Source organism: Dendrobates tinctorius, unplaced genomic scaffold (assembly GCF_039654945.1).
Source record: "Dendrobates tinctorius isolate UK_male_01 unplaced genomic scaffold, ASM3965494v1 ptg000094l, whole genome shotgun sequence".
Classification (NCBI taxonomy): domain Eukaryota; kingdom Metazoa; phylum Chordata; class Amphibia; order Anura; family Dendrobatidae; genus Dendrobates; species Dendrobates tinctorius.
Genome location: NW_027361762.1, coordinates 11,684,247 through 11,709,835, shown reverse-complemented (window position 1 = coordinate 11,709,835; position 25,589 = coordinate 11,684,247). Strand labels below are relative to the sequence as shown.

The following is a 25,589-nucleotide window of genomic DNA, read 5'->3' as shown; positions in this document are numbered from 1 at the left end:
GTATATATGTATGTTACATGCATGTAGTATATATGTAGTATGTATGTTGCATGTAGTATATATGTTGTATATATGCATGTTGCATGCATGTAGTATATATTGTATGTATGTATGTTGCATGCATGTAGTATATATGTAGTATGCATGTTGCATGTAGTATATATGTAGTATGCATGTTGCATGCATGTGGTATATATGTAGTATGTATGTATGTTGCATGCATGTAGTATATATGTAGTATGTATGTAGCATGTATGTAGCATGTAGCATGTATGTAGTATGTATGTAGTATGTATGTTGCATGTATGTAGTATGTATGTAGCATGTATGTAGTATGTATTTTTTTTTCTTTTACATTCCACACAGCCGGATGATGGGACTACTAATGTCCCATCATTGGCTAATGTGTTAATCACCGTCATGGTAGCAGGCATCGCCCGATGGGACTTGTAGTCCCATCGGTCGATCCTGCACAGACCCCCGCAGTCTGCACAGACCCCCGGACAGTCGGTATAGACCACTGGCAGGCCGGCACAGCCCCCCAGCAGGCCGGTACAGACCCCCGCAGCCTGCACAGACCCCCGGACAGTCGGTACAGACCACCGGCAGGCCGGCACAGCCCCCCGGCAGGCTGGTACAGACCCCCGCAGCCTGCACAGCCCCCCGGACAGTCGGTACAGACCACCGGCAGGCCGGCACAGACCCCCGGCAGTCCGCACAGATCCCCGGGCAGTCGGCACAGACCCCCGGAAGGTCCGTACCCCCTCGAGAGGCTGTACAAGGACAGAAAAGGGTTTTTCTTATTCCGATACCGGAAGTCCCATAGACTTGAATGGGACTTCCGGTATCGGAATCGGCGATACCCGATACTTTTTTCGTATCGGGCCGATACCATCCGATCCGATATTTTAGGGTATCGGATGGTATCGCTCAACAATAATAGTGAGGGTTAATTGCAAGGTATATCACTATGTTCTGTCCTGTATATATTAGAAGATGTATTATGCATATGCAATTGTAATCTCTATGTAACCTCTATGTATATGTTGTTGTTTAAATTTGTGAGCTACTAGATATCACATTGTATTGTCCTTTGTTGATATATTCCTATATCCCATATTTGTTATTACATGATCTTGATATGGTGGTTTTTAGTGTATACATAAGTTTGCTTCCTGGTCCTGCACGCGCTGTTTCTTTGGACTCCACGGCTCCTGCCTGCTCTCAGCGTCTCTAGATGGTGGTGTAGCCCGCCCTGGCTCCTCTCGCTATGTGACGCCGTGGCCGGCGCCGTGGTCGTCTTGACAACCAGGCGCGTCACTTCCGGTCCCGGAACGTAACTTCCGGTAGAGCGGTTCACCCTAGGTGTCCGCGGTGTGTATAAGACAGGCGGTCACTAGCTCGGTCAGGTCCCTTGAGAAAGGTGAGGTCCAAAACGTGCATCGGGGCGGACACGCTCATCCGGCAGCAACATAGCCTTCAGCCATTCACAGGTAAATTTCAGTGATTTTTTGGAGCTGGGTCTCTTCATTATTGTGATATCTACTATAGCAGATTAGAGTGGCTGATAGGAAGCATGACTTATATGCATGGGCCTCTTTGCTCTATAATTATGGGTAGAGTTTTGAATTATTGATAGCGGCATAATAATACACATGAGCTAGTATGTTAGCCATCTATGCATATATATTTATGGACAGAGATGAAATGTGTGTATATATATCTCTATGAAATTGCATATAGTATGCTGTGTATCTGGATGAATGTGTCGGTATATACACATTCTACAGATGAATTGTTCAATCTTCCTGTTTTCCCCTATTAATATTATGTAACTTTTTAAAAGGCAATTTTCTAAAAATAAAATTTGTATGTTTTTTTGATAAAAACATAGCCTTTTGATCATCTTTTTCTTGTTTGTGGTTCTATGAGATAGTGATGATAGGCGTTGTAATCCTAATAGACACATGGAAAGTATGGGATATTGGGTAATAATTTAAAACTCTGTGTCCATGTCATACTTGGTGTGTTTATCAATGAAGTTCATGGAAGATCCACAGTCCACAAATGCTGAAGTGGATGCCTAACCACCTCCATAGCACAGTTCCACCTTTAACAAAAATTTTTGAAATGATGAAAATGGTACCTGAGAGGCTGGGTGACTACCTTGACAGTCACCCGAACTCGGGAGCTTGTTAATCGATGGACAAGAGGGGCAGTCCTTCTTCCAATGTCCCGTATCTCCACAAATAAAACATAATTTTGCATCATGTCGTCGCTTCCTCGCCTTCTCCTTGAGGTTGGTGGCACAAACCTCCATGGTCTCCGTAGACGGCATCACCTCAGAATTAGCAGGCAATACAGGAATCTCTTGCTGGATAGCTCCTCTTTCCCGTAACCTCCGGTCCATACGAATGGAATGGGTCATGGCCTCCTCCAGGGAATTGGGTGGTGGATGGAGGGCCAGAGCATCCATAAGATGATCTGAGAGTCCTCTCCCGAATTGATATCTCAAAATCGAGTCATCCCAAGTCACCTCAGTGGACCACCATCTAAACTCAGAACAATACTGTTCAGCAGTGAGTTTACTCTGGGAGAGACACATGATCACATCCTCTGCCACCCTGACCCTGTCTGGTTTGTCAAAAATAAGTCCTAAGGCCACAAAGAACCTATCCACAGACACACGTTCAGGGGCAGTAGCAGGTAAAGAGAAAGCCCATGATTGAGGTCCCTCCCAAAGAAAGGAAATAATTATCTCCACCCGCTGACTCTCATCTCCAGAGGATCGGGGTCTAAGAGAGAACAGCAGCTTACAACTCTCCCTGAATGTACGTAACTTCTTTTCTCCAGAGAGGGTATCTGGGAGCCTGACCGCAGGTTCAGGAGAGTGCAGCGAATCATCAACTGTGTCAGAGTGCTTATAGACAGATTGGGAAATAGAACCCTGAAAAGATTTAACCGTCTCATAAAGCTCCTTCTGCATTTGGTTATGAGAAGAAGCAAAAACCCTATGTTCCACTGACAAATCTTACATCACTTGCGTTAGATTTTACATCTGACCTGCAAGAGTGTGCAGTGGATACATAAGGAGCGAAGCAAAGAAAAAAAAACTGTCAGTGTTCAGTTATAATATCAAACTGCTGCTATGCAGGTAGATGCAAGCTCCACTAGATGGCAATAGAGTGGAGGGAGGACTGCACACAGCAAGAGCAGACCTGCAGCACAGCAGCGAGGCTACCAGAAGGTAGCAGCAGAATAATCAAACAAGCTGGGTCAAATCCTAGACTGTAGCGCAGTACCAAAGGAGTAAGTAAACTCAGGGTCAGAGACAAGCCAGGGGGTCAGTAACGGTCAGGAGTGAATATGCCAAAGACAAGAGACAAAGTCCAGCCACAAAGGGGGCACACAGATTCGGGACAGGGAGCAGGGAATAAGAGACACAGGTTGAGTCAGGAATAACAGCAGGACAAATCAGGGTGTAACAGAGTCAGCTACTCACGACATAGGCAGAACTATAATTGACATAGCCTGCTCGAAGCAGCAGCGATAAATAGCAAACCTGAACACAGACAGAGGCTGAGAAACCCCTGAATTGACCAGACCGAGAACATTGAAAGACAGGACTCAAAAGCCGGTCTGGATCATGACAGTAACATTTCTATTACCTGTATGCCCATCGTAAATAGGTCGTATATGGCGGAAGAGTGACAGATTCCCTTTAACAACCATGCTCACAATATAGTAGAATAGGCAGCAAAGCTCCTTTCATATCAATCAAGTAATAAAGTGAAGACTTTATAGAAGTAAATGCAGCTGCAGTAAACGTTCTCTAGGTGGTATGAATCCAACAGAATAAAATCACTGCATAATTGTAGACTACTAGAGTATAGAATAATGTACTACCCAAGCTACCAGGGAATAATAACCTTGTATTACCATATTATGCTACACTGGACACAACCAGTATGGCAGTTCCCACCTAGGAGTTGTATTGCCCTCATGCACTACTGTACAAGCTCTTTGCTTGTATACATAAGCTCGTACACGTGCTTTATTGTAAATATACTTTTATGGTAATTTATTTACCATTTTCTTACCATTATTATTTTTTTATTGCAGCTGGAGGCCCACATTTTCCAAACCTTTATCCGTTCTATGAAGTGCTCCCGTTCATTTTGTAGTCACTCATGGCTCAGCTCCTTATTAGATTCCATAGTGAAGCCAAACTCTTCTTTTCCATGAAAAGGGTCCAAATTCCCTTTTCTGCTTGATCCCTCCTTCAACTATTCCCCCTTCTGCTGGCAGTGATTATATATCATTATGAGAGCACTGTTATAAATATCAGGGGCTTGCTGTAGTTAGCTATCTTTTTCAGCCCCATAGACAGTGAATGGAGGGTCAGCGCACATGGAGACTCATTTTCTTGATCAATGGGACCTCCAGTTATCAGGTGCTTATCACAAAAACTGTTGATAAGTTGTAATTGAAAGAAATCCCCTTAAAATCAAGGCTTAGTTTTGAGAGCTACTCCACTGCTGGCTAAAAAACAACACACAAAGACTCATATATTGTTCTGCATTTAGCGCCTTTCCAACACATGACCTACTTGTATCTCCTTATGTGGAGCACGCTCAGGAACTGACTCCACATCATTTTTGTCCAATATATTGCTTCTGTTTAACCATGTAAATGCTGCCATCAATCACTGACAGCAGCATTTAAATAGCATGATCAGTGGTACACAAGCACTGGCGACCATCACCCCCCAGTAACGCAATCGCTGGAGTCAGATGGGTTCTCATTACAGTCCGAACACAAATTTAAAAATAAGCATATTTGGTACCAACCTTATCTGTAAAAGTTCAATCCATAAAATAAATTAAATGTCGTAAATAGGGAAAAAAAAAGTTGAATTGCTAGAATTGTGCTTTTTTAGTGTTTGCACCTCCCTAAAGCTATGTAATAAAAGATATTAAAATGTTATATGTTCCCCATCTATAATTACAAAATCTTGCCACCGCTCCATTGACAGAAACATGTAAAAACTCAGAGGTGTCAGAAAATGGAGACACAAACAATTTTTTTTTTACGAATTTCTGTTATTTTTTTTTACTATTAAAAAAAAACAACTACATACCGGATATTTTGTTTCTCTGTGAGATGATTGATGTGGAGAATCAAATTGCCAGTTTATTTTTACCACACAATGAAGACTAAAAACCCCAAAACAATTAGATTATTTTCCCACGATGAGATTTTGATGCTGCGTATTTTTGAAAAAATGCAAGTAAACTATTTTACTTAATCTGAAACATCAAAAACTCACCAAAAAGTTTATTGGGGGAACATAACCTTATAGAACTGTGTTTTTTTATAATCTCACCGCACTTTGAATCTTTTACTTGTTTAACAATATATTGTAGGGTAGAATGAATGGTGTCATTCAAAATTACATCTCAGGCCTAAAAAACAAGCATTTCTTCTCATTGTTTAACTTTATTTTTTTTTTAATCTGTCAAAAAAAAAACAACAAAAAGACAGAAAGATAAACTAGGATCATTTCAACAATCCCTCAGAATTTCATATCTCCATTAAGTCATAATTAAATACAAATAAATATCAGATTCCATCAGTTCACTCAATCTTGAGCAGATATAACTAATGTGAGTATACCTTTAAGTTCACCATAGGTTCCAGACACAAGAATACTACTCAGGAGTCACACGTGTAACTGCTGTTTTCTATGTTTCACACTTTGCTAGATGTTACACAGGACTTAGTTAGCACAATAAATTATCATTCTGATTATACATAGCATCCGTACTTGGCATCAAATTATTGACAAATTAAATAAAGAAGAAAAAACAGGACAGTATGATAAAATAAACAGCCCATACCTTCATTTCCTAGGTCATTTTGGATCAGAGACAGGCCTAGTTCTACGGCTATTTTAATATATTCTACATTCCATTCTGTAGATGTGTGATTCAATATAATCATATTCAGAGTGTAGCTTCCATTTCCACATGTTGACATCGCCACGGTTGGCAGCCATTGAATAAATACAAACAAGCAGATCTCTGGCTTCATCATTTTACCTCAACCATGTTCTAAGAACAATTTGCCAGGATGTCACTGATACGCTAAGAAAGACTGAATGGCTGGGACAGCAGTGATTACATGTCACTTCCTTTTACTGCCATAGCACAATTGTCTGGTCACATATTAACAAGTGAAGATAACACAGCGGCTGCTTCTGTATTACATTTTTATTTGTACAGCTAGACATCATGGTGATTAACTTTCACAGAAAATTGACAATGCCAATAGAAATATTGCTTTTAATTAATGTTCCAAGGAGTACAGTCATAAAAAACTCATAACAACCTGCTACATGTAAACAAATACTAAAATGACTTAACAGCAAATATTTAGTTAGATGTTGCAATACATTCATCAAGAATAAATAAGGTTAAAAAAAGCTTTATTCGTTTCATATTTTTGGCATGTACAAATAAAATTTACCAAAAAAAATTGTTAAAAAACAAACTCAACCAATAGGTGGTGTAAACTTGGAATTTTCCAGATTTATAAAACAGCATACATCACTTTAATTTGGAGAATTTTAAGAAAGTCTAGTCTGAGATTAAGGTAGTCTTGATAAATATGTCCCACTGTCTGGACTTATGGTGTCTATTAAATTTTGGGTTATCTCTGTAAACCTCTGTTAAAACTGTTTTCTGATTATTAGTGGAAGACAAGTATTTTGCACTGCTTGCAGGGCTGAATTAGTCATCTGGCATTTCTGGCAAATGTTAGAAGGACCGGTCACTGTAGTGGTCCGCTTGATCTATCGCCCTCTCCATGCAGTTAGTGGTGTTCCAGTTGTCTTTTCAGCAGCCAGCATGCCAGGCAGCCTCGGCTGGCCTTGCATGAGTAACAAGTGCAACCGGGGGGTGGTTATGGCCAAGTTATTTAAACGCACAGTTCACAGACAGAGTCCACTGAGCAAATGGTCAGCGAGCACCCCTGACCCTTTGTATATAAATAGACTGAACTGACACAGCTTCTCTCCACAGTGTACCTTGTTCTCTATCCAGCCACGGTAGTCCAGGTAAATCAGAGTCCAAGAAGGCAACTGTTGTCCAACAGGAAATAACTTTTAATGAGCAGGGATGGAATAAGATGAAAAGAGTACAACACTGGTTTACTGATCCCTCCCTGACACTCTCCACAGCCGCACCCACAGCAGCTGCAGCAGCCGAAGATCTACAGTAGTCCACGTGCTGGGATCTGGGTGCTTAAAACCCCTTCAGCGGAGGCCCTTCAGAGTCCTGGGGCCCGTGTTGCAGTCCTTAGTCCTGCTTTAGTCCTTAGGGCCTCTTTAGTCCTTGGGGTCCTTTTTAGTCCTCAGTCCGGGCAACAGATCTCTCCCCTTCGGGAGTCTGGCAGCGTCCCGTCTATTCAGCACGTCTGCTCTGGGCTGGCATACCCCATCTTCTGACAGGAAGCAGTAGCTTCCATCTCCCCTGAGACTGCAAGTCCAGCCCACAAGGTTAACCATTAGTTGTCCCTACATAACTACAGGCAGCAAATTGACATCACAGATACAAAGATAATTAAATGAAACATCCACAATACAAGCCATCACAAGTACAGCACATTGACAATACATTAAGAACATATTTATAAAAGGTGCACAGGGGGCCACACTGAGAAGGAGAGGGTGCAACTAAGGGGAACTGCCACCCCCTTACACTTCTCCCCTCCTTAAACATGGCCATCTCCGGCCATAGCAACCTTTGCAAAACGTATATATATAACATCAGAGTCCCAGTCTCTCTGCAGATAGGTTCATAGAAAAGACAAAAACACAGTTCATAGTCCACACGAGCCAGTTAGCCCTTTAACACGAGCAGCCAAAGTCTTTGAAGTGGGCCTCATTCAGACCTGACAGTCTTTCTCTGTGTGTGGGTCCACATGACCCTGGTCCCTCTGGGGACAGTCTTCCTCTCCCTCCTTTCAGCGGACCACGGGCCCTTTAACGGTGGTGGTCTAAGTTTTAAATATGGGGCTAGTCCAAGGGTCAAAGTGGGAACACAGTTCAGGGTTCTTCAGTACAGCAGCCACATCCAGCGTCCACTGTCATTAACCCCCATAAGGTTTTGGTCCCGTGATCCAGCAAGAGAGGCACCAATGGGTGCAAACAAACTGGGAGGAGAGGAAAACAAACATTTATGGCCGTTAACAGGCCGTTAATTCCGCACTCCCTCCAGTGGTGATCCTGTAGCTCCTTGAGCCTCTGGCTCTGTTGACACATCTGTGACTGCCTCATTGCCCTGAGACATCGCTCTCTCCTGTACTGCCAGGGCAACTGCCGGCTGTGCCACATCTGGGGTCTCTTGGTCAGAGGCCATCCTTTTGGCGACTGCGTAGGGCCCCCCGAGGTCCCTGCTCCTTAGTAAAGTCCAAATAGTCCTCCTCATGAAGAGGACTGCGGAACATGAGGGACCCAGCGTTAATGTATACCTTGGCCCCGGTCTCCATCTCTTGCAGGAATCCATACCCCCGGTTCTGATTGAGGTACCGGACGAGACTGCGGGTCATCCGGCCTGCTGCAGTTTCTCCTCTGGGTGCTGCAGTTCTGCAAGGATGCGGCACTCCCGCAACCTTTTCTCCCTAATCACCTCATGGATGTACTCGGCCTCCGTAGGCACATGAGGCTCCTCTGCATGCAGGCCGCGGATGTCAGCCAGAACAGATGCGGCCTGTGGAAATGCGGGTGCCGGCGCAACCGGAGACAATGGCGGAGTGGGCAGCCAGGGTACCTCCGGGGATGACGGTGGGGTTGGCAGGCGGAATGCCTCCGCGTAAGACGACGGAGCCACAGGTGGTGAGTAGGCAGCGGGCAAAGCAGCAGGTTGCCTCCAGGGTCTTTCTCACTCCTCGCGGTTACCGCCGAAGTGTCGTCAGGCCCCCATCCTCCGCCGGTTGCTGACTTGGCCGCCGTAATGGGAGTCGTTCCTCCAGCTCTTCTGACCATCAGGCCTTGAACATCAGGCCTGCCTCCACTCGGACCTTGGAGCACCTCGGAGCCATTTTTGAATCAACACCCGCAATCTTCACTTCTTTTACAGCGGTCCACTGCCCAAAGTCTCTGTCAGCCGCTCGCAGTGCAATAACAGCGGGCAACAAAAGACAAGTCCCAAATTCACAGTCACAAATCTCAAGATCGCTGTCAGCCGACAGCTCCATTTCTTCTGTGTCAGCAGCTTACCTTGTTCTCTATCCAGTCATGGTAGTCCAGGTAAATCAGAGACCAAGTAGGCAACTGTTGTCCAACAGGGAATAACTCTTAATGAACAGGGATGGAATAGGATGAAAAGAGTACAACACTGGATTACTGATCTCTTCAAAGGAAAAAATATATAGCTCCCAGGATAAAATTCCTATATTTTATTCGCACTGATTAAAAAATTACATAGGTACTATGATCACTGAGTCGGCATGTCCAAATCAGACTACCGCATGGGGATTGTCCAGAGAAGCTCTGTACGCGTTTCGAGCATTACCAGCTCTAAGGCTAGTTTCACACTAGCGTATCTTCCACGCAGCGCACGGCGCCGCTAAGCCCCACCCCCTGCCCGCCCCATCCGGTCATCTCCTACTATCGCACACGGCTGCATGCGATCTGCGCACCCTATCTTTAGAATAGGGTGTGCTGACCGTGCGACCATGCAGACTTTTGAAGGTGCGCCGAGCGCACCAAAATGCGACTTGGTGCGTTCGGCGCACACCGGCGCACCTTCAAAAATGCGCAGCGCACACAAAAATCCTACTAGCGCACGGCCAGCGCACGGTCTACGCACCATATTCTAAAGATAGGGTGCGCAGATCGCATGCAACCGTGTGCGATAGTAGGAGGAGATGATCGGATGGGGCGGGCAGGGGGCGGGGCTTAGTGGCGCCATGCGCTGCGTGGAAGATACGCTAGTGGGAAACTAGCCTTAGACTCAAGTAACCTCACAAAGTTAGTTGAGCAGTATATTAAGTTGACACACAGGTGAATGAAATTGATTAATTAAAATACAAAGGTGCAAAGGAAAAAGCATGATAAAATGTACAAAAAATATAAAGAAAACAGAACATGATTACAAGAATCAAAGATATTATAAAAATATATAAAATAAACAAAATATATATATATACACACAAAATTAATAATGAAGCATGAACTCTCTTCTCAGATTTAAACCTAGAGGCACACATGTGTCGAGTAGATATGTCCAGAATGCTTCTCTGTCTCCACCGCGAAAATTCCTCCTTATTCGTTCTGCTGCATATAATTTCATACCAGATAAATCCCTATCATGAACAGAAATATAGTGTTTTGATAGATTAGACACATTGCGATTAGTGGGTTGCACAATATCATAAAGATTTTCGCGTATTCTATCTTTCAATTTTCGAATCGTAGAGCCCACATATTTCAAGTTGCATTTCACACATTCAGCAACATAAACAACATAGTTTGAATTGCAGTTTAAAATTTCTTTGATTTTATAATTTTTATTGTTGGCTGAGTCAGAAAAATATAAGGTTTTGGATGAAAAAAAACAAGTTTTGCATGGTGTTTGACCACATTTATAATAACCTATTGTAGACAACCAGGAATTTTTTTAATGATTATTTGAGCTATATAAGCTCGGTGATAAATTATTGCCCAAGGTCAATGCTCTCCTTGAGACAATTCTTACGCCATCTCTTAATATTTCATCCATTACCTTATCATTACGGAGCAAATACAAATTTTTGTTAATTATATTACAAATCTGTTTAAAATAGGGACTATACATGAGTACCAAGGTAGGACGGTCATTATTTGATTGCACAGATACATTCGATTTAATAAGGTTATCTCTAGTTTTATTATTAACAATATGAACAGCTCTGTTAATCGTCCAATTCGGATAACCGCGTTTATTCAAGCATTTTTTTATAGAAAAAAATTCTTTTTGAAAAGCTGTTTTATCACTGCAATTTCTTTTTGCTCGATTTAATTCCCCTACTGGGATTGCCTTAATTGTGTGGGCAGGGTGAAAACTACGAGCGTGCAGAATTGTATTGCCTGTGGTTTCTTTTCGATGGGTTGAGGTGGAAATTTGCTGGTGAGGTTTGCCAATCAAACAAAGATCCAAAAAACAAATATTGTTGGAATCGTAAAAATACGTAAACTTCAAATTGAATTGGTTCAGATTGATGTACTCAATAAAAAGAGGAATAATATCCACATCTCCTTTCCAAATTATTAATAAATCATCAATATATCTTGAATACCATTCAATTTGATCCAAAAAAGGATTATTGGCATTAAAAATAAAAAACTCCTCCCACCATGCCATAACCAGGTTCGCAACAGACGGTGAGAACTTGGCCCGCATTGAAACACCATTATTCTGTAAAAAAAAATTGTTAGCAAAAAGAAAATAATTATGAGATAGTAGAAAATGCACAACAGCAACAATATAATTCTGTAAATCCATGCAGTATGAACTATACTTTTGTAAATGAAACCTGATCGCTGAAATCGCAACATTGTGGGGAATACTAGTATATAACGATATCACATCACATGTGATCCATGTTCAATTAGATTCCCAGGTTACATCGTGAAGCATATTAAGGACATCTTTAGTGTCTTTTAAGTAACTTGGAATACGGTGTACTAAAGGTTGGAGAACAGAATCCAGCCACTGCCCTAGACGGTCATTAATAGACCCTATTCCTGCTACTATCGGGCGCATAGGTGGAAGAAAGATGTTTTTGTGCATTTTCAGCAGCGCATGCAAAATGGGGATAACAGGATCATCTATCTGGAGAAATTCAGACTGTTTCTTTGTAAAAAAAAGCCCTGTTTTTCACCCTCTTCAATAAGGTTTTTACTTTTTTTGGAAAAATAGATTGTGCAATTTATTAATTGCTGCAAGATAGTCACACTCATTCATTACAACTACCGATCTACCCTTATCAGACATTTTGATTATTAGGGGGCATTTATGCACATGTAATCTAAGTACATGTATCAAAGTACTGGCAGTTATAGCATGGATGAATGTGACACGCATCTCTATTCTCTTCATACAGGTAACCAGCTCTTTCAATCTCTGCTCTGAATCAACCTGTGTTTCTCCACTCCATTCAATGTCAGCAAGCAGTTAATCCTGAATGCTATATATGTGTTTTCAACTATGCAAGCTTATATCTGCTAACCAGCTCTTTCAATCTCTGCTCTGAATCAACCTGTGTTTCTCCACTCCATTCAATGTCAGCAAGCAGTTAATCCTGAATGCTATATATGTGTTTTCAACTATGCAAGCTTATATCTGATATATAGTTTTTTCAACTTACTCTGCTTGTCCCCTTATGTTGTGAGGTCAAGAAACTTTTCAAAGTGCTTTATGATCCATGTAGTGCTGGACATCTGTTTATTTGACCAAAACATTTTATTGGGTCCTGCTGTCTCAATTTAGTTTGATTGAATAACAAGAAGAGAGAGAGCAAGAAAAAAAAATTCTAAGCCTTAGCCTCCTATATATTCAGACATAGCTTGGGGGAGCATTTATGCAGGGGGCATTTGTGCACATGTAATCTAAGCACATGTATCAAAGTACTGGCAGTTATATCATGGCAGTTAAACAGGGCAGGAGACAGCTAAGACTTTTATATACATCTACTCCCTGTACATTTGGAGTACAGCAAATATATACCATATGCATTTGTGTAATTTATATCCTGGCCGCTGCATTCACACACATCCACCGCCCTGGCATTAACTCTATACACTCCATCCATATCGGCCCCTCGCTCCTTTCCTCTCCTATGTATAGCACTCATGCTCTTTTCACATTGTTAAATTGCACAGATCCAGTCAGTCCCACCATTCCACATAAGAGACGCGCTCACAAATCACTTAACCATCTGCTCACTCTTTCTATCCTCCTTCTCCTAGTCGCAGGAGACATTGCTCCCAACCCTGGTCCCCCATGTTATAGAAAGTCAAACCCCCAACTGCTACACTCAGAAATCCCTCTAATCTTATTAATATTCCCTGCATGCCATCCGTCTCTCTTAATTGTGCCCTTTGGAATTCTCGCTCAGTGTGTAAGAAACTCTCCTTCACTCATGACTTTTTCCTTTCTAATTCTCTTAACCTCCTGGCTCTTACTGAAACCTGGATCCAGCAGTCAGACACTACCGCTGCTGCTGCTCTTTCATACGGGGGACTACACTTCTCTCATACCCCAAGATCAGACAATAGAGCAGGTGGAGGCGTTGGTCTGTTCCTATCACCAAAATGTACCTTTCAGGTTATCCCTCAACTACCCTCACTAGTCTTCCCTTCTTTTGAGGTCCATGCTGTCAGACTCTACACCCCCTTCTCCATGCGAGTGGCGGTGGTGTATCGTCCTCCTGGCCCCTCCCATCAGTTCCTGGATCATTTTGCCACCTGGCTTCCACATTTTCTCTCCTGTGACATCCCTACCCTCATCATGGGAGATTTCAACATCCCCATTGCTCTTCCCCTCTCCCCATCTGCTACTCATCTTTTATCTCTAACCTCCTCGTTTGGCCTTTCGCAGCTTACTAATTCTCCAACGCATGAAGACGGAAACTCCCTCGACTTGGTCTTCTCTCGGCTTTGTGCAGTAGATGATTTTGCAAACTCCCCTCTCCCGCTCTCTGACCACAATCTTCTTTCATTCTCTATCAAGAACTGCCAGGCTGCTCAGGTCACTCCCACTGTCCATATTTATAGAAACATACAGGCCATTAACACCCAGAAACTTATGAAGAACTTGCAGTCTTCATTGGCCCCTATCTCCTTCTTCTCATGTCCTGATTCTGCATTGAAGCATTACAATGAAACACTTCAAAGTGCCCTGGATGAATTTGCACCCCCTATAAATAGAACACCACAACACGGATAGCTGTTGTGAGCTCATTTTTGGGTTTGCCTCTGTCTTCTGGTGAGGGTTATGGAGCTGGCTGTGCTGACAGAGGAGTAGTGAGTTCTCTATCTGGACTCCCTCTGTTGGTGAAGGGAGTTAATGAAGCTGATCTAAATGGCAGAGACCGGCCACCTGAGGAAGAGGACTGCGATTGGACATCAGGAGTTTCTGATTGGATTTAAGGCAGCTGACTCCCTAGTTTCTTGCTGGTGATTTTTCCTGGCTGTGGCTCCTGGTTTCCAGTTTGGTTCCTGCCTCCCTAAAGCTAAGTTTTCTCTGCTATTGTTCGTATGAGTTTTTGTCTGGTTTGCTTAGTTTTTGTATTCAACCAGCCCTGGCTGGGCCTGGGCTGAATCCCCATTTTGTCTCTGATCAGTTGATCTCTTTTGCTCTGTCTTCAGAATATACCTGAGTGCTGATATAGTGATTTGAAGTCTAGTGACTTCAGGGCCATTTTCTATCAGACGTGTTGGACATTCTTTTTGGCAGGGTTTTTTGCGTGATTGCAGACAGTAGCTTTTCTTTCCTGTCCTTTCTAGTTAGCGAGGGCCCCATCGTTTGCTCAGCCTATCTTTCTACCTGTGTCTGTGTTTTCATCTTGTTTCACCGACAATACATGTTGGGGGCTGTCTATTGCTTTGGGGTCTGCTCTGGGGCAGTTTAGGTTTTCCCTCTCTTTCTTTAGGCTTATTTAGTTCTCCGGCCTTGACGAGGCATCTAGGACCACCGTAGGCACACTCCACGGCTACTGCTAGTTGTTGTGGATAGGATCAGGGGTCTGCAATCCGCTAGTTACCAACCTCTCCGGTTTTCTGGGCTTAGCTTGCTTTTTGTTTTTTCCTCCTCGGTGACTCATTCATAACAGATGGCGACAACCCTGGCACACCCTGCAAACACGTTTCCTGCAGCGGTGCTCCAGGTGCGCCGAACGTCTGTGGAGAAAATTCAATCTACACGAAGATTTCATCCATTATAAGTTTATGCTTAGAACATACAACACTGCCCTTCACCTCTCCAAACAAACCTATTTCAACACCCTCATCACCTCACTGTCCAATAACCCGAAACGTCTCTTTGACACTTTTCATTCTCTACTCAACCCAAGAGTGCAGGCCCCAACCACGGAGCTCCGAGCTGACGATCTGGCCAATTACTTCAAAGAAAAAATTGATCAGATTCGACAGGAAATTATCTCCCAATCACCTCATACCATGCACTGTCCTCCCTCCCCCACTGCATCTAGCTCACTCTCTGATTTTGAACCAGTCACAGAAGAAGAAGTAAGCAGGCTCCTTGCATCTTCTCGCCCAACCACTTGCACCAGTGACCCATTTCCGTCACATCTCCTCCAGTCCCTTTCCCCTGCTGTCACCCCTCACCTAACTAAAATATTTAACCTCTCTCTCTCTTCTGTTATCTTTCCCTCCTCATTTAAGCATGCCATCATACATCCACTACTTAAAAAACCATCTCTCGACCAAAACTGTGCCGCTAACTATAGACCTGTCTCTAATCTTCCCTTCATCTCTAAACTCCTGGAACACCTGGTCCACGCCCATCTTATCTGCTATCTCTTTGATAACTGTCTTCTCGACCCTCTCCAATCCGGTTTCCGCTCTTTACACTCTACTGAAACTGCCCTCACTAAAGTCTCTAATGATCTACTAAAAGCTAAATCAAATGGTCATTACTCCATGCTAATTCTCTTGGATCTCTCTGCAGCATTCGACACTGTGGATCATCAGCTCCTCCTCACTATGTTCCGTTCCATTGGCCTCAAGGACACCGTTCTCTCCTGGGTCTCCTCCTATCTCTCTGACTGCTCCTTTACTCTATCTTTTGCCGGTTCCTCCTCCTCTCACCTTCCCCTTACTGTTGGGGTTCAGAAACAATAAAAAAGGTTTTAAAAATCAACCTGAGGAAGACGGCTGTGACCGTAGAAATGCGTTGTGGGTATTGGAGGAAGAAATAAAGCTGATTTTTAAAACCTTTTTTATGGTTTCTGCCTCTCCTTTAGCGCTCCTATAGACCGCTTTGCTGCAGCTTTTCAATTCTTTGGAATGCACTTACCAGGTCAATACGATTAGTCCCCAATCCCCACAATCTTAAGCGTGCCCTGAAAACGCATTTATTCAGACTGGCCTATCACCTCAACACATTAACCTAATCTATCCCTGTTTGGCACAGCCAAAAGTTTTACCATAACCAGGTTCCCCGCATCATGTTCCCACATGCTTTATGCATCCATTAGCCCTCTGTGTCTGTACTGTTACACACTTAACATTATGGCTGGTCCATACAATCAGGGCAACTGTTACCACCCACCTTTCGTGTCTACCTCTTTCCTCATAGACTGTAAGCTTGCGAGCAGGGCCCTCATTTCTCTTCGTATTTGCTATAATCTATGTGATTATTGTTATGCTGTAATGTCCATTGTCTGTACAAATCCCCTCTGAAATGTAAAGTGCTGCGGAATACAGTCATATGTTAAAGTTTGGGCACCCCTATTAATGTTAACCTTTTTTCTTTATAACAATTTTGGTTTTTGCAACAGCTATTTCAGTTTCATATATCTAATAACTGATGGACTCAGTTATATTTCTGGATTCAAATGAGGTTTATTGTACTAACAGATAATGTGCAATCTGCATTTAAACAAAATTTGACCGGTGCAAAAGTATGGGCACCCTTATCATTTTCCTGATTTGAACACTCCTAACTACTTTTTACTGACTTCCTGAAGCATTAAATTGGTTTTGTAACCTCATTGAGCTTTGAACTTCATAGCCAGGTGTATCAAATCATGAGAAAAGGTATTTAAGGTGGCCACTTGCAAGTAGTTCTCCTATTTGATTCTCCTATGAAGAGTGGCATCATGGGCTCCTCAAAATAACTCTCAAATGATCTGAAAACAAAGATTATTCAACATAGCTTTTCAGGGGCAGGATACAAAAAGTTGCCTCAGAGATTTAACCTGTCAGTTTCCACTGTGAGGAACATAGTAAGGAAATGGAAGAACACAGGTACAGTTCTTGTACTTTTACATATGACTGTATGTCGGCGCTATAGAAATAAAATGTATTATTATTATTATCTATGTATTAGCCTTTAGACAAGCTAGGGCCTACCTTTCAGCATATGTAAGGTTAAATTTAGGTGATTTATTATTAGGATTACTTATAAACCGTTTGATGTCCCTTTCCACACATTCTTGGATATTTTCCATATCATTAGTCCTGGTTTGCACCAGGTAAAAAGAAGGATTTTTGGTACTAAAAGGAAAATAAGAGGTTAAAGGATCAGAAGATGAATCAAAATTATTTAAATCTGATAAACATAATATACAAGTCTGTTCCAAAAAATTCTTCCCAAGAAAAAAAATTTTTTATGAGAAAATTCAGATTTATCATTAGATCCATCATCAGAAAAAAAAATGCTTTTTTACGGTAAGGTCCCTTACAGATTTATGTCCTTTACTGTTGAGAAAACATCAAGATTCGGGTTGACAGGTACATAATTTAAGCCTTTGGATAGTAGTGATAATTCTGCTGGAGATAAGGGAAAAGATAATAAATTAATAACGTCTAATGATTCGTTTTGTTGGAACTCCTCAGGTGGTTTTTCAAAAAAACTGGAGTGTCTTGTGTGCTTCCTTCCTGCCCGCCTTGTCCATTTTTTGAAAAAAAATGTCAGTTTTTTTTATAGTAACTCATTTGCGATTTATTTTTCTTAGTGCGATTAATATCCAATAAATCACAAACGTGCATGTGCATTTCTTTAGAATTGATTTGGGAGTGTTGTTAACTCTCTCCCATCTGCCCCACATTTCATTTATAAGAAACTATTTTGATTTTCAACATGGACTCTCTATTTGGTTCCAGCAGAAGTGAACGTGCTGTGCAAGTGTTTCAAACTATTGAGAAAACTCTTGATACACCACCGGATATGCTTAATCTCATGCATGAGATAGAAAAGATGTCTCTTAATGAAACACGAATATGGTGGGATAAGACCACACTGGAAAATTATATCCATAAAGGTATGATTCCCCGTGGTCTTAGAATAAAAAAAATACCTACCATAATATATAACGATGACTTCACTCAAGCTTGGAACATTATTCTATCTACTTTAATTGTTCAACACAATTAATGCAATTAATTGTTAAGCATGAAACCCAGGAACTAATTCAAATCCAGGCTGATCTGAGCAAAAATCTTCTGTCTTTGAAATCAACTATATCAACTGATTCTTATGAAAATTTCCAAAAGGATTTGAAATCCAAGATGCAATCTTTGGAGGATTCCATAGTGGACCTCAAAAGAAGGAAATTTAACCGTGATGTTTCTGATTACTCAAGTAACCAAGTCTATGAGTGGGGCAGATGGGAGAGAGTTAACAACACTCCCAAATCGATTCCAAAGAAACGCACATGCACATTTGTTAACTCTTCTCACAGGAATCAAGTTACTTTCTCTTCCTCGGACACAGAATCATCAGACGTTTCCACTGATCCTTCCTGTGATTTATTGGATATGTGACACCCCAGAGTCCAGTTGTCACAGTGACATTACCTCCCTCTAATGAGTAAAGTCATGCTTGAAGGCAGAAAGGGGCCCCCCTGCCAGGTAATACATTAAATCACAATTCCTGCTGCAGGTCAGAAAAGGGAGATGCCTTATAAATTTTGGCCAGCAGAGGGGTTGGTGAGTCAGCTAGAGGTGAGCTGAGGGGGTTGTCATGGAAATGAAGCAGCTGTGAGCTGTGAGGAAAAATGACAGTAAAACGTGAGGACGTGAGGTAGAGATCTTTCTGGGAGATCCTGTCAGATGAAGACAGGGAGCTGATCGGAGAGGAGCTCGATAGGCAGAGCTGATCTGTGAAGAGGGAAAGGACAAGAGCAGAGACTGAGAGACTCTAGGGAATCTAAAATACTGCATATAGCAGACCCCTGAGTAAAGCGCTAATGAAGAGAAAAGGGACATCAGAGTTCTAGGCTGACAGGAGCTGTACGCCCTGATAGCCGAATCTGAAAGTACAGGGGATTGTAAATTCCTGTGCACATTGATCACTTGAGGGCACGGCAGTGGATAAGGAGCCCGGGGCTGACAGTGAAGAGAACGGTACCCGTGGAATAGGCTCACGCTGACAGCCATACAGGTTAGTGAAACCATCACGAATAGAGGGTCGCAGCATAGTTATATACAGCGGAGACCCACACACAAAGCGCAGAAAGGAAGGTCCTAAATCCCCACCTGGCAAGGTGGATCCCCTGAATGCCTCCAGGCGAGCCGGACTCATTCCATCACCTGCATGTGGTACTCCGGACTGAAACCTATTTCCAGTAAAAGGTAAAGAAACTGCACCTCTCTGTGTGTCTTTCTCTCATTTATCTGCACTCCAACGTTTACAGCCATTTTTACTATTTATTTAACATCTTTGCCCTGGGACTACAGCCCTACCTGTGGAGGGCTACAACATCATAGCTGCGGCCAACATCCATCCCAGCGAAGCAACACCGCAGCGCTGGTCATCTCTGACTAGAATACCACAGGTGGAGTCACGTATTTCACCATCTAATAACTTTATTTTCATTTTTACCACATAAATACTACACAACTTTCCCCTATTTTAATCACTGGACACCTCTGGGCCATGGACCGGGTCGCCGCCGCCGTGACACCGTCCCCCATTGAAGTCGATGGGCCCGGTACCTAGTACCCCCCAGGCCCCGTGGGGCGCTCCAACTGGTGTCACGAACAGGATTTAGCGAGCCTAGCAAAGTTTGGTACAAGGAGCCTGGCAAAGCTGGGTACTGTGCGCCATAGACTTTATTAAATTGTGTGCTAAAGACATTACTGAGCTTTCAAATAACTGCCAAAACTGCGTCACACACTTCGTGCAAGCAGAGAGGGGCATGCCAGTGAAGCTGGAGCTGCGCACTATTGTGAGTGAAAAACAGGAAGAAAATGCCCAACGCGGGTGAAGATTTAACGGTGGTCGCAGCCGCAGCCTCCATAATGCCGCTATTAATGCCATATATACCAGGAGCAGCCTGGTTACCATAGTACTCAGGGGAGTCGCACACCTTGAGCGATTTTAAAGAAAGACTATGTAGTTTGTTCAAAGTGTACCCCCTGTCAGAAAGCCAATAAGTCAGTATCCTCATTGACTCATCGGCTCAGTATCCTCTAGTGCCGCTCAGAGGGAAGTAAAGTCCTGGCCGAACACTGATAAAAGAACTGTCAAAAAAATCTTAGCCAGACTGAAAGACACTTTTGATACCCGTACTGCAACAGAGATAAAAATGAGATTTTTTGGGTGCAAACAGAGAGTGCAGGACAGTATTCGGGACTATGCCCTAAATCTTCAGGAGGCACTACGGGCTGTAAAGCAGGTTGATCCTGAGAGCGTGCAAGATGAAGATAGATTATTAACAGAGCAGTTCATAGAGGGACTCCAGTCTAACAAGCAAAGGACACAGCTGCACATAATGGCCCTACAAAATCCTGTATTGGACTTTGCACACTTTAAGGATAGAGCGATCAGAGTGCTGCGTGAACCGAACCCTAGCAGCACAGAGCCCTCTAAGCATCCTGCAATTACATACCAGCAGGAGACAGCATCCTTTCTAAAGACCCCTATTGAGACTGACAAGCTGTCCCAAGGTAAGGATTCTGCTGCAGACTTACATCTCTAAGTCAAGGAACTAACTAAAAGTGTGGCTACACTCACAAAAACAGTGCAATCCCTGTAACTGATTCCAAAAAAGAAGATCCAGCTGGCCTCCAGTCCAGAAGACGTCCCGTGGCGACAGCAGAAGAGGATCCCGCCGACCAGAGGGAGAGACAGCGATCGTTACGACGAGGACGGACAGCCCATTTGTCGCCACTGCAACAAGGCAGGGCACCTAGCAAGATACTGTCATTTAAACAAGCAACCCCTGGGGCAAAGGGCCAACCCCCAGGAGTAAGACGACCATGCCCACCAAATTGGCGAGATAAGTACGTAGGAGGACGACCAGTCTTGCCTGTCGTGTTTTTTAAGCTGTACTGGGCTCATTCAGACATTACTCATAGCCCAGATAAAGACCTTACCATTTTTGCCAGCAATGGTCAGCCCTTGCTTCAGATAGGATATAAAGAGGTGACCATCAAAATTGACCGAGTAGAATTGCAATCGCAAGGTTTGATAATAGTTGATATTGACAAACGAGAATGCCATCCTATGATCACTTTAGGCACTAATGTAATTGAAAATTGTCTTGGAGAAATTATTGTTTTGTTACAACAGGTAGCCGAGACCACCAGCTCCAGTCAGCAACGGGTTCTGCAAAAGGAGATCAGAGCCCTGATACAGAGACAACAGGTAGAGCTGTCTGGTGGAGAAGTTGGCAGTGTCAGAGTAAGTGATCCTTTCCCCATTGCAGTACCTCCCAGAAGTGAAATGTTAATTTGGTGTCGGGCAGCAATAGGCCTCAGGGGTCAAGATTACCAAGCCTTGGTAGAACCCATGTACTCTGATAGTAGGCCCACTATCCTGACAGCCAGAGGGGTAGTTGATGTCCGCAAGGGGAGAGTACCAATACGCATCTTAAATTGTGGGGAGAGAGAGGTCCAGTTACCCCAGTATGCCACCCTTGCTAAATTGTTCACTGTCAGTAACAATGCAATCAAGACACTAGAACCCTTGCTTCCATCTGACAAGGTGGAAGAGAATGGCTCTGAAGGACAGCAGGAGGATTGGTGTCAGCAGCTACACGTAGGCACTGACTCCACCCCTTCACACCAAAAGCATGGGGCTTACCAGGTGGCTCGAGCATTTGAACGGGTCTTCAGCAAGCATCCTCTAGATTTTGGGCAGGCAAAAGGGGTTCAACATCATATCCCCACCGGAGATCATCCACCCATTGAAGAGAGACACCGGCCTGTACCCCCAGCACACTACCAATGTGCCAAGAGTATGTTACGAGAGATGAAGGCGGCTGGGGTAATCAGAGATGGTTGTAGCCCCTGGGCAACTCTATTAGTCCTCGTTAAGAAGAAAGACGGTGCTATGAGAATGTGTGTAGACTACAGGCGGATTAACAGCATTACACATAAAAACGCGTACCCATTGCCTAGAATTGAGGAATCACTAGCTGCACTGAGAACTGCTAATTATTTTTCTACCTTAGATCTCACCAGTGGGTATTGGCAGGTTCCTGTGGCAGAGGCAGACAAAGAGAAGACAGCGTTTACAACACCAATGGGCCTCTGTGAGTTTAACTACATGCCGTTCGGGCTCAGCAATGCGCCAGGAACATTTCAGCGATTAATGGAATGCTGCCTTGGACATAAAAACTTTGAAACCGTTCTGTTGTACCTGGATGACATCATCGTCTTCTCCAAAACCTACGAAGACCATTTGAAGCACCTAGCTGAGGTATTCGAAGCCCTGTCAAACTTTGGCCTGAAAATAAAACTGTCCAAATGTCACCTTTTGAAACCCAAGGTGCAGTACCCAGGCCATTTGGTGAGCGCGGAAGGTGTGGCACCCGATCCTGACAAAGTCACCGTTATTCGGGACTGGTAAAGACCCAGCACTATCCATGAAGTGAGGCAATTTCTTGGGTTAGTAGGCTACTACCGAAGATTTATCAAGGACTTCACCAAGATAGCAGCACCGCTGCAAAATCTTCTAGTGGGCCAATCCAAGAAGAACAAGAACAAAAATCTTCCCTTCGAGTGGAACAAAAGGATAGAAGAGTCCTTCACAAGTTGAAATTGGCCCTCACAGGAGATGAGGTCCTGGCCTACCCTGACTATGACCAACCATTTGTACTTTACACTGACGCCAGCAACGTGGGATTGGGAGCAGTGCTGTCACAAGTGCAGAAAGGCAGAGAGAGAGTGATTGCCTATGCCAGCAGGAAGCTTCATCCCACTGAGAGGAACCCCGACAACTACAGTTCCTTTAAACTGGAGTTCCTCGCCATAGTCTGGGTGGTAACAGAGCGCTTCAAGCACTACTTGGCTTCCGCAAAGTTCACCATCTACACGGACAATAATCCACTAACCGACCTTGAAACGGCAAAGCTTGGGGCACTTGAGCAGCGATGGATGGCCCGACTGTCCAACTACGAGTTCACCATCAAGTACCGAGCAGGACATAAGAACGCTAATGAGGATGCGTTGTCCAGGATGCCCAATTCACCAGACGGGGGAGAAGATCCAAAAGAACGCGAAGAAATCGCGTTACCAGCCTTCCACCTTCCAATTGCAGCCCAGCGCTCTCAAGGAGTAAGGAATAAGCGCTTTATCGTACGAATGGTAACGTTGAACCCATTACCCCAACATGAGTGGGCAGAGACACAAGACAGTGACCCAGCTGTTCACCTAGTTAAGGAGTGCCTGGCAGAAGCTGATGCACACCCTGGTCCAGATGACCCACAGGAAGCACAGCAGCTATGGAAGCAAAGAGGCAAGCTGTTCATCTACGAGGGTAAACTGTGTCGGAGGAACATCAACTCGCGCATACACAAACTGGTCTGGCAGGTGGTAGTCACAAAGAGGGATGCGCCAATGGTCTTAGAGGCGTACCACAATGGAGCAGGACACTTCGGTTGGAAGAAGTTGTAAATTCTACTTCATGAAAGATTCTACTGGGTTGTCATGAGGAGTTCCATTGAGAAGTGGTGCCGAGAATGTGTCCCATGCAACCTGTGCAGAAAAGACCGAAACAGCCAGCGAGCCCCATTACAACCGATTATCACAAAACAGCCGATTGAACTGGTAGCCTTGGATTACGTGAAGTTAGCTCCTAGTAGGAATGGCTACACCTATGCTTTGACCATCATGGACCATTACTCAAGGTTCTTGGTAGTTGTGCCTGTTAAAGACCAAACAGCGAAGACAGCAGCCAAGGCATTTCAGCAGCACTTTTGTCGACCGCACGGATACCCTGAACAAGTGCTCACCGACCAAGGTCCAGCCTTTGAGGCAGAAGTGTTCCAGGAGTTCTGTAACATGTACGGTTGCAAGAAAATCAGAACGACGCCGTACCATCCACAGACAAATGGCATGTGTGAGAAGATGAACCAGGTGGTCATTGACTAATTGAAGACCTTACTTCTGGAAGAACGAAACCAGTGGCCAGAGAAGTTGCCAGATCTGGTAGATCTATATAATGATATACCGGTAAACTCTACGATTGCTCTCCGGCCTACCTGATGAGAGCGAGACCTGGCAAGTTACCCATTGATTTAGACATGGGAGTCTTAACACCTAAGACAACATCACCAGATGCAGACTGGGATACAGAGTGGCAACAACAACACCGCAAAGTACAAGAATGTGTGGAGAAAAGTTTGTCCCAAGCAAGACAGAGACAGAAAAGAAATTACAACCAACACGTCCCTGCAGTTCCCTTGAAACCAGGAGAACAAGTACTTAAAAGAAAGAGACGTGTTCACAAACTAGATGACCAGTGGGAAGCAGAGCCATACACCGTGATACCTTCAGACTTTAATAACACCAAAGTATGTATCATCAGCAAAGATGGAGGAGAAACCTTCGAAGCAGTCTCAAGAGATCATCTAAAGATGTGCCCTGATCAATTGAAGGACTAGAAAGAAGTCCAAGACACTCCACAACCCATAGTAGAGGTGGAAGAAAAGATTCAAACTATACTTGGAGAATTTCCTCAGGCATGGACACAAGTAAATCAGGCAATAGTAGTACCAGTACTAACCTTTCATCAGCCTACTGCACCAGATGAAGAAGAGACTCTAAATGAAATGGCTCCAGTAACAGATACCACATCTGCAGAGGAATGCGGAAATCTGTCCCCTGCTAACAGCGAATCTGATAATCTCATGATGAGTCTAGGAGTAGAGAGAAGGCAGTCTAGAATACCTATCTTACACAAGTCTACTTATAGCGTAGTGACTAGTGCACCCACAGTAGACATCAGAGAACAGGTCAGGTCATCAGAAATACCTATACTGAGCAGATCCACTCGTAGTACTAGAGGTCAGATCCCTGCCCTTTACAAAGATTACGTAATGTAAATGAAGTAATAAGAATGTATAGTTGTAACCATTAAGCATGAGAACCAACAGAGACTTACTGTAAGAACCTTTTTTTTAAAGTATTCGCAATAACCAGTTAAAGGACAATTGGGCCACAGGACTATGTGTGGACAGAACTTTTATTTGTAAATAGTTACTCCAAAAAAGCCTTGGAAATAAGCAGCCGGCGTGGCCAAAAAACAGGCCCATCTACAGAGTGCCCTGCAGCCACGCCCAGGGACGACACACAAAGTGGATTAAGGCGGTTCCCACCAACTAAACTCCAGGTACAAGCACAAAGACAATTCCTGGAAAGCAGCGTAAGGACTGCTCGCTGCAGTAACTGTGCTATTGTTTTCTTTTTCTTGTTTGGTTTTTGATAATTTTTTACTATTTTAAGACTTTGTAGATTTTTATTAATTGTTGTTGTTAACAATTCTTGTTATGTTTCCTCTGTCCAGGAGTACTGAACTTAATTGGGGGAAATGTGACACCCCAGAGTCCAGTTGTTACAGTGACATTACCTC

General features: G+C 43.5%; 1 protein-coding gene across 1 annotated transcript in view; it reads right to left on the bottom strand.

Moving 5' to 3' along the window:
- The window catches only part of GUCY2C (guanylate cyclase 2C), a 1,090,166-nt gene extending 1,084,015 nt beyond the window's left edge, over nucleotides 1-6,151 (bottom strand). Inside the window, exon 1 of the mRNA XM_073586670.1 lies at nucleotides 5,901-6,151. Within this exon, the coding sequence (XP_073442771.1) occupies nucleotides 5,901-6,096 (196 nt within the window). The 5' untranslated portion in view covers nucleotides 6,097-6,151. The remainder of the gene's footprint in view (nucleotides 1-5,900) is intronic.
- Between the last annotated feature and the right edge of the window lie 19,438 nt (nucleotides 6,152-25,589).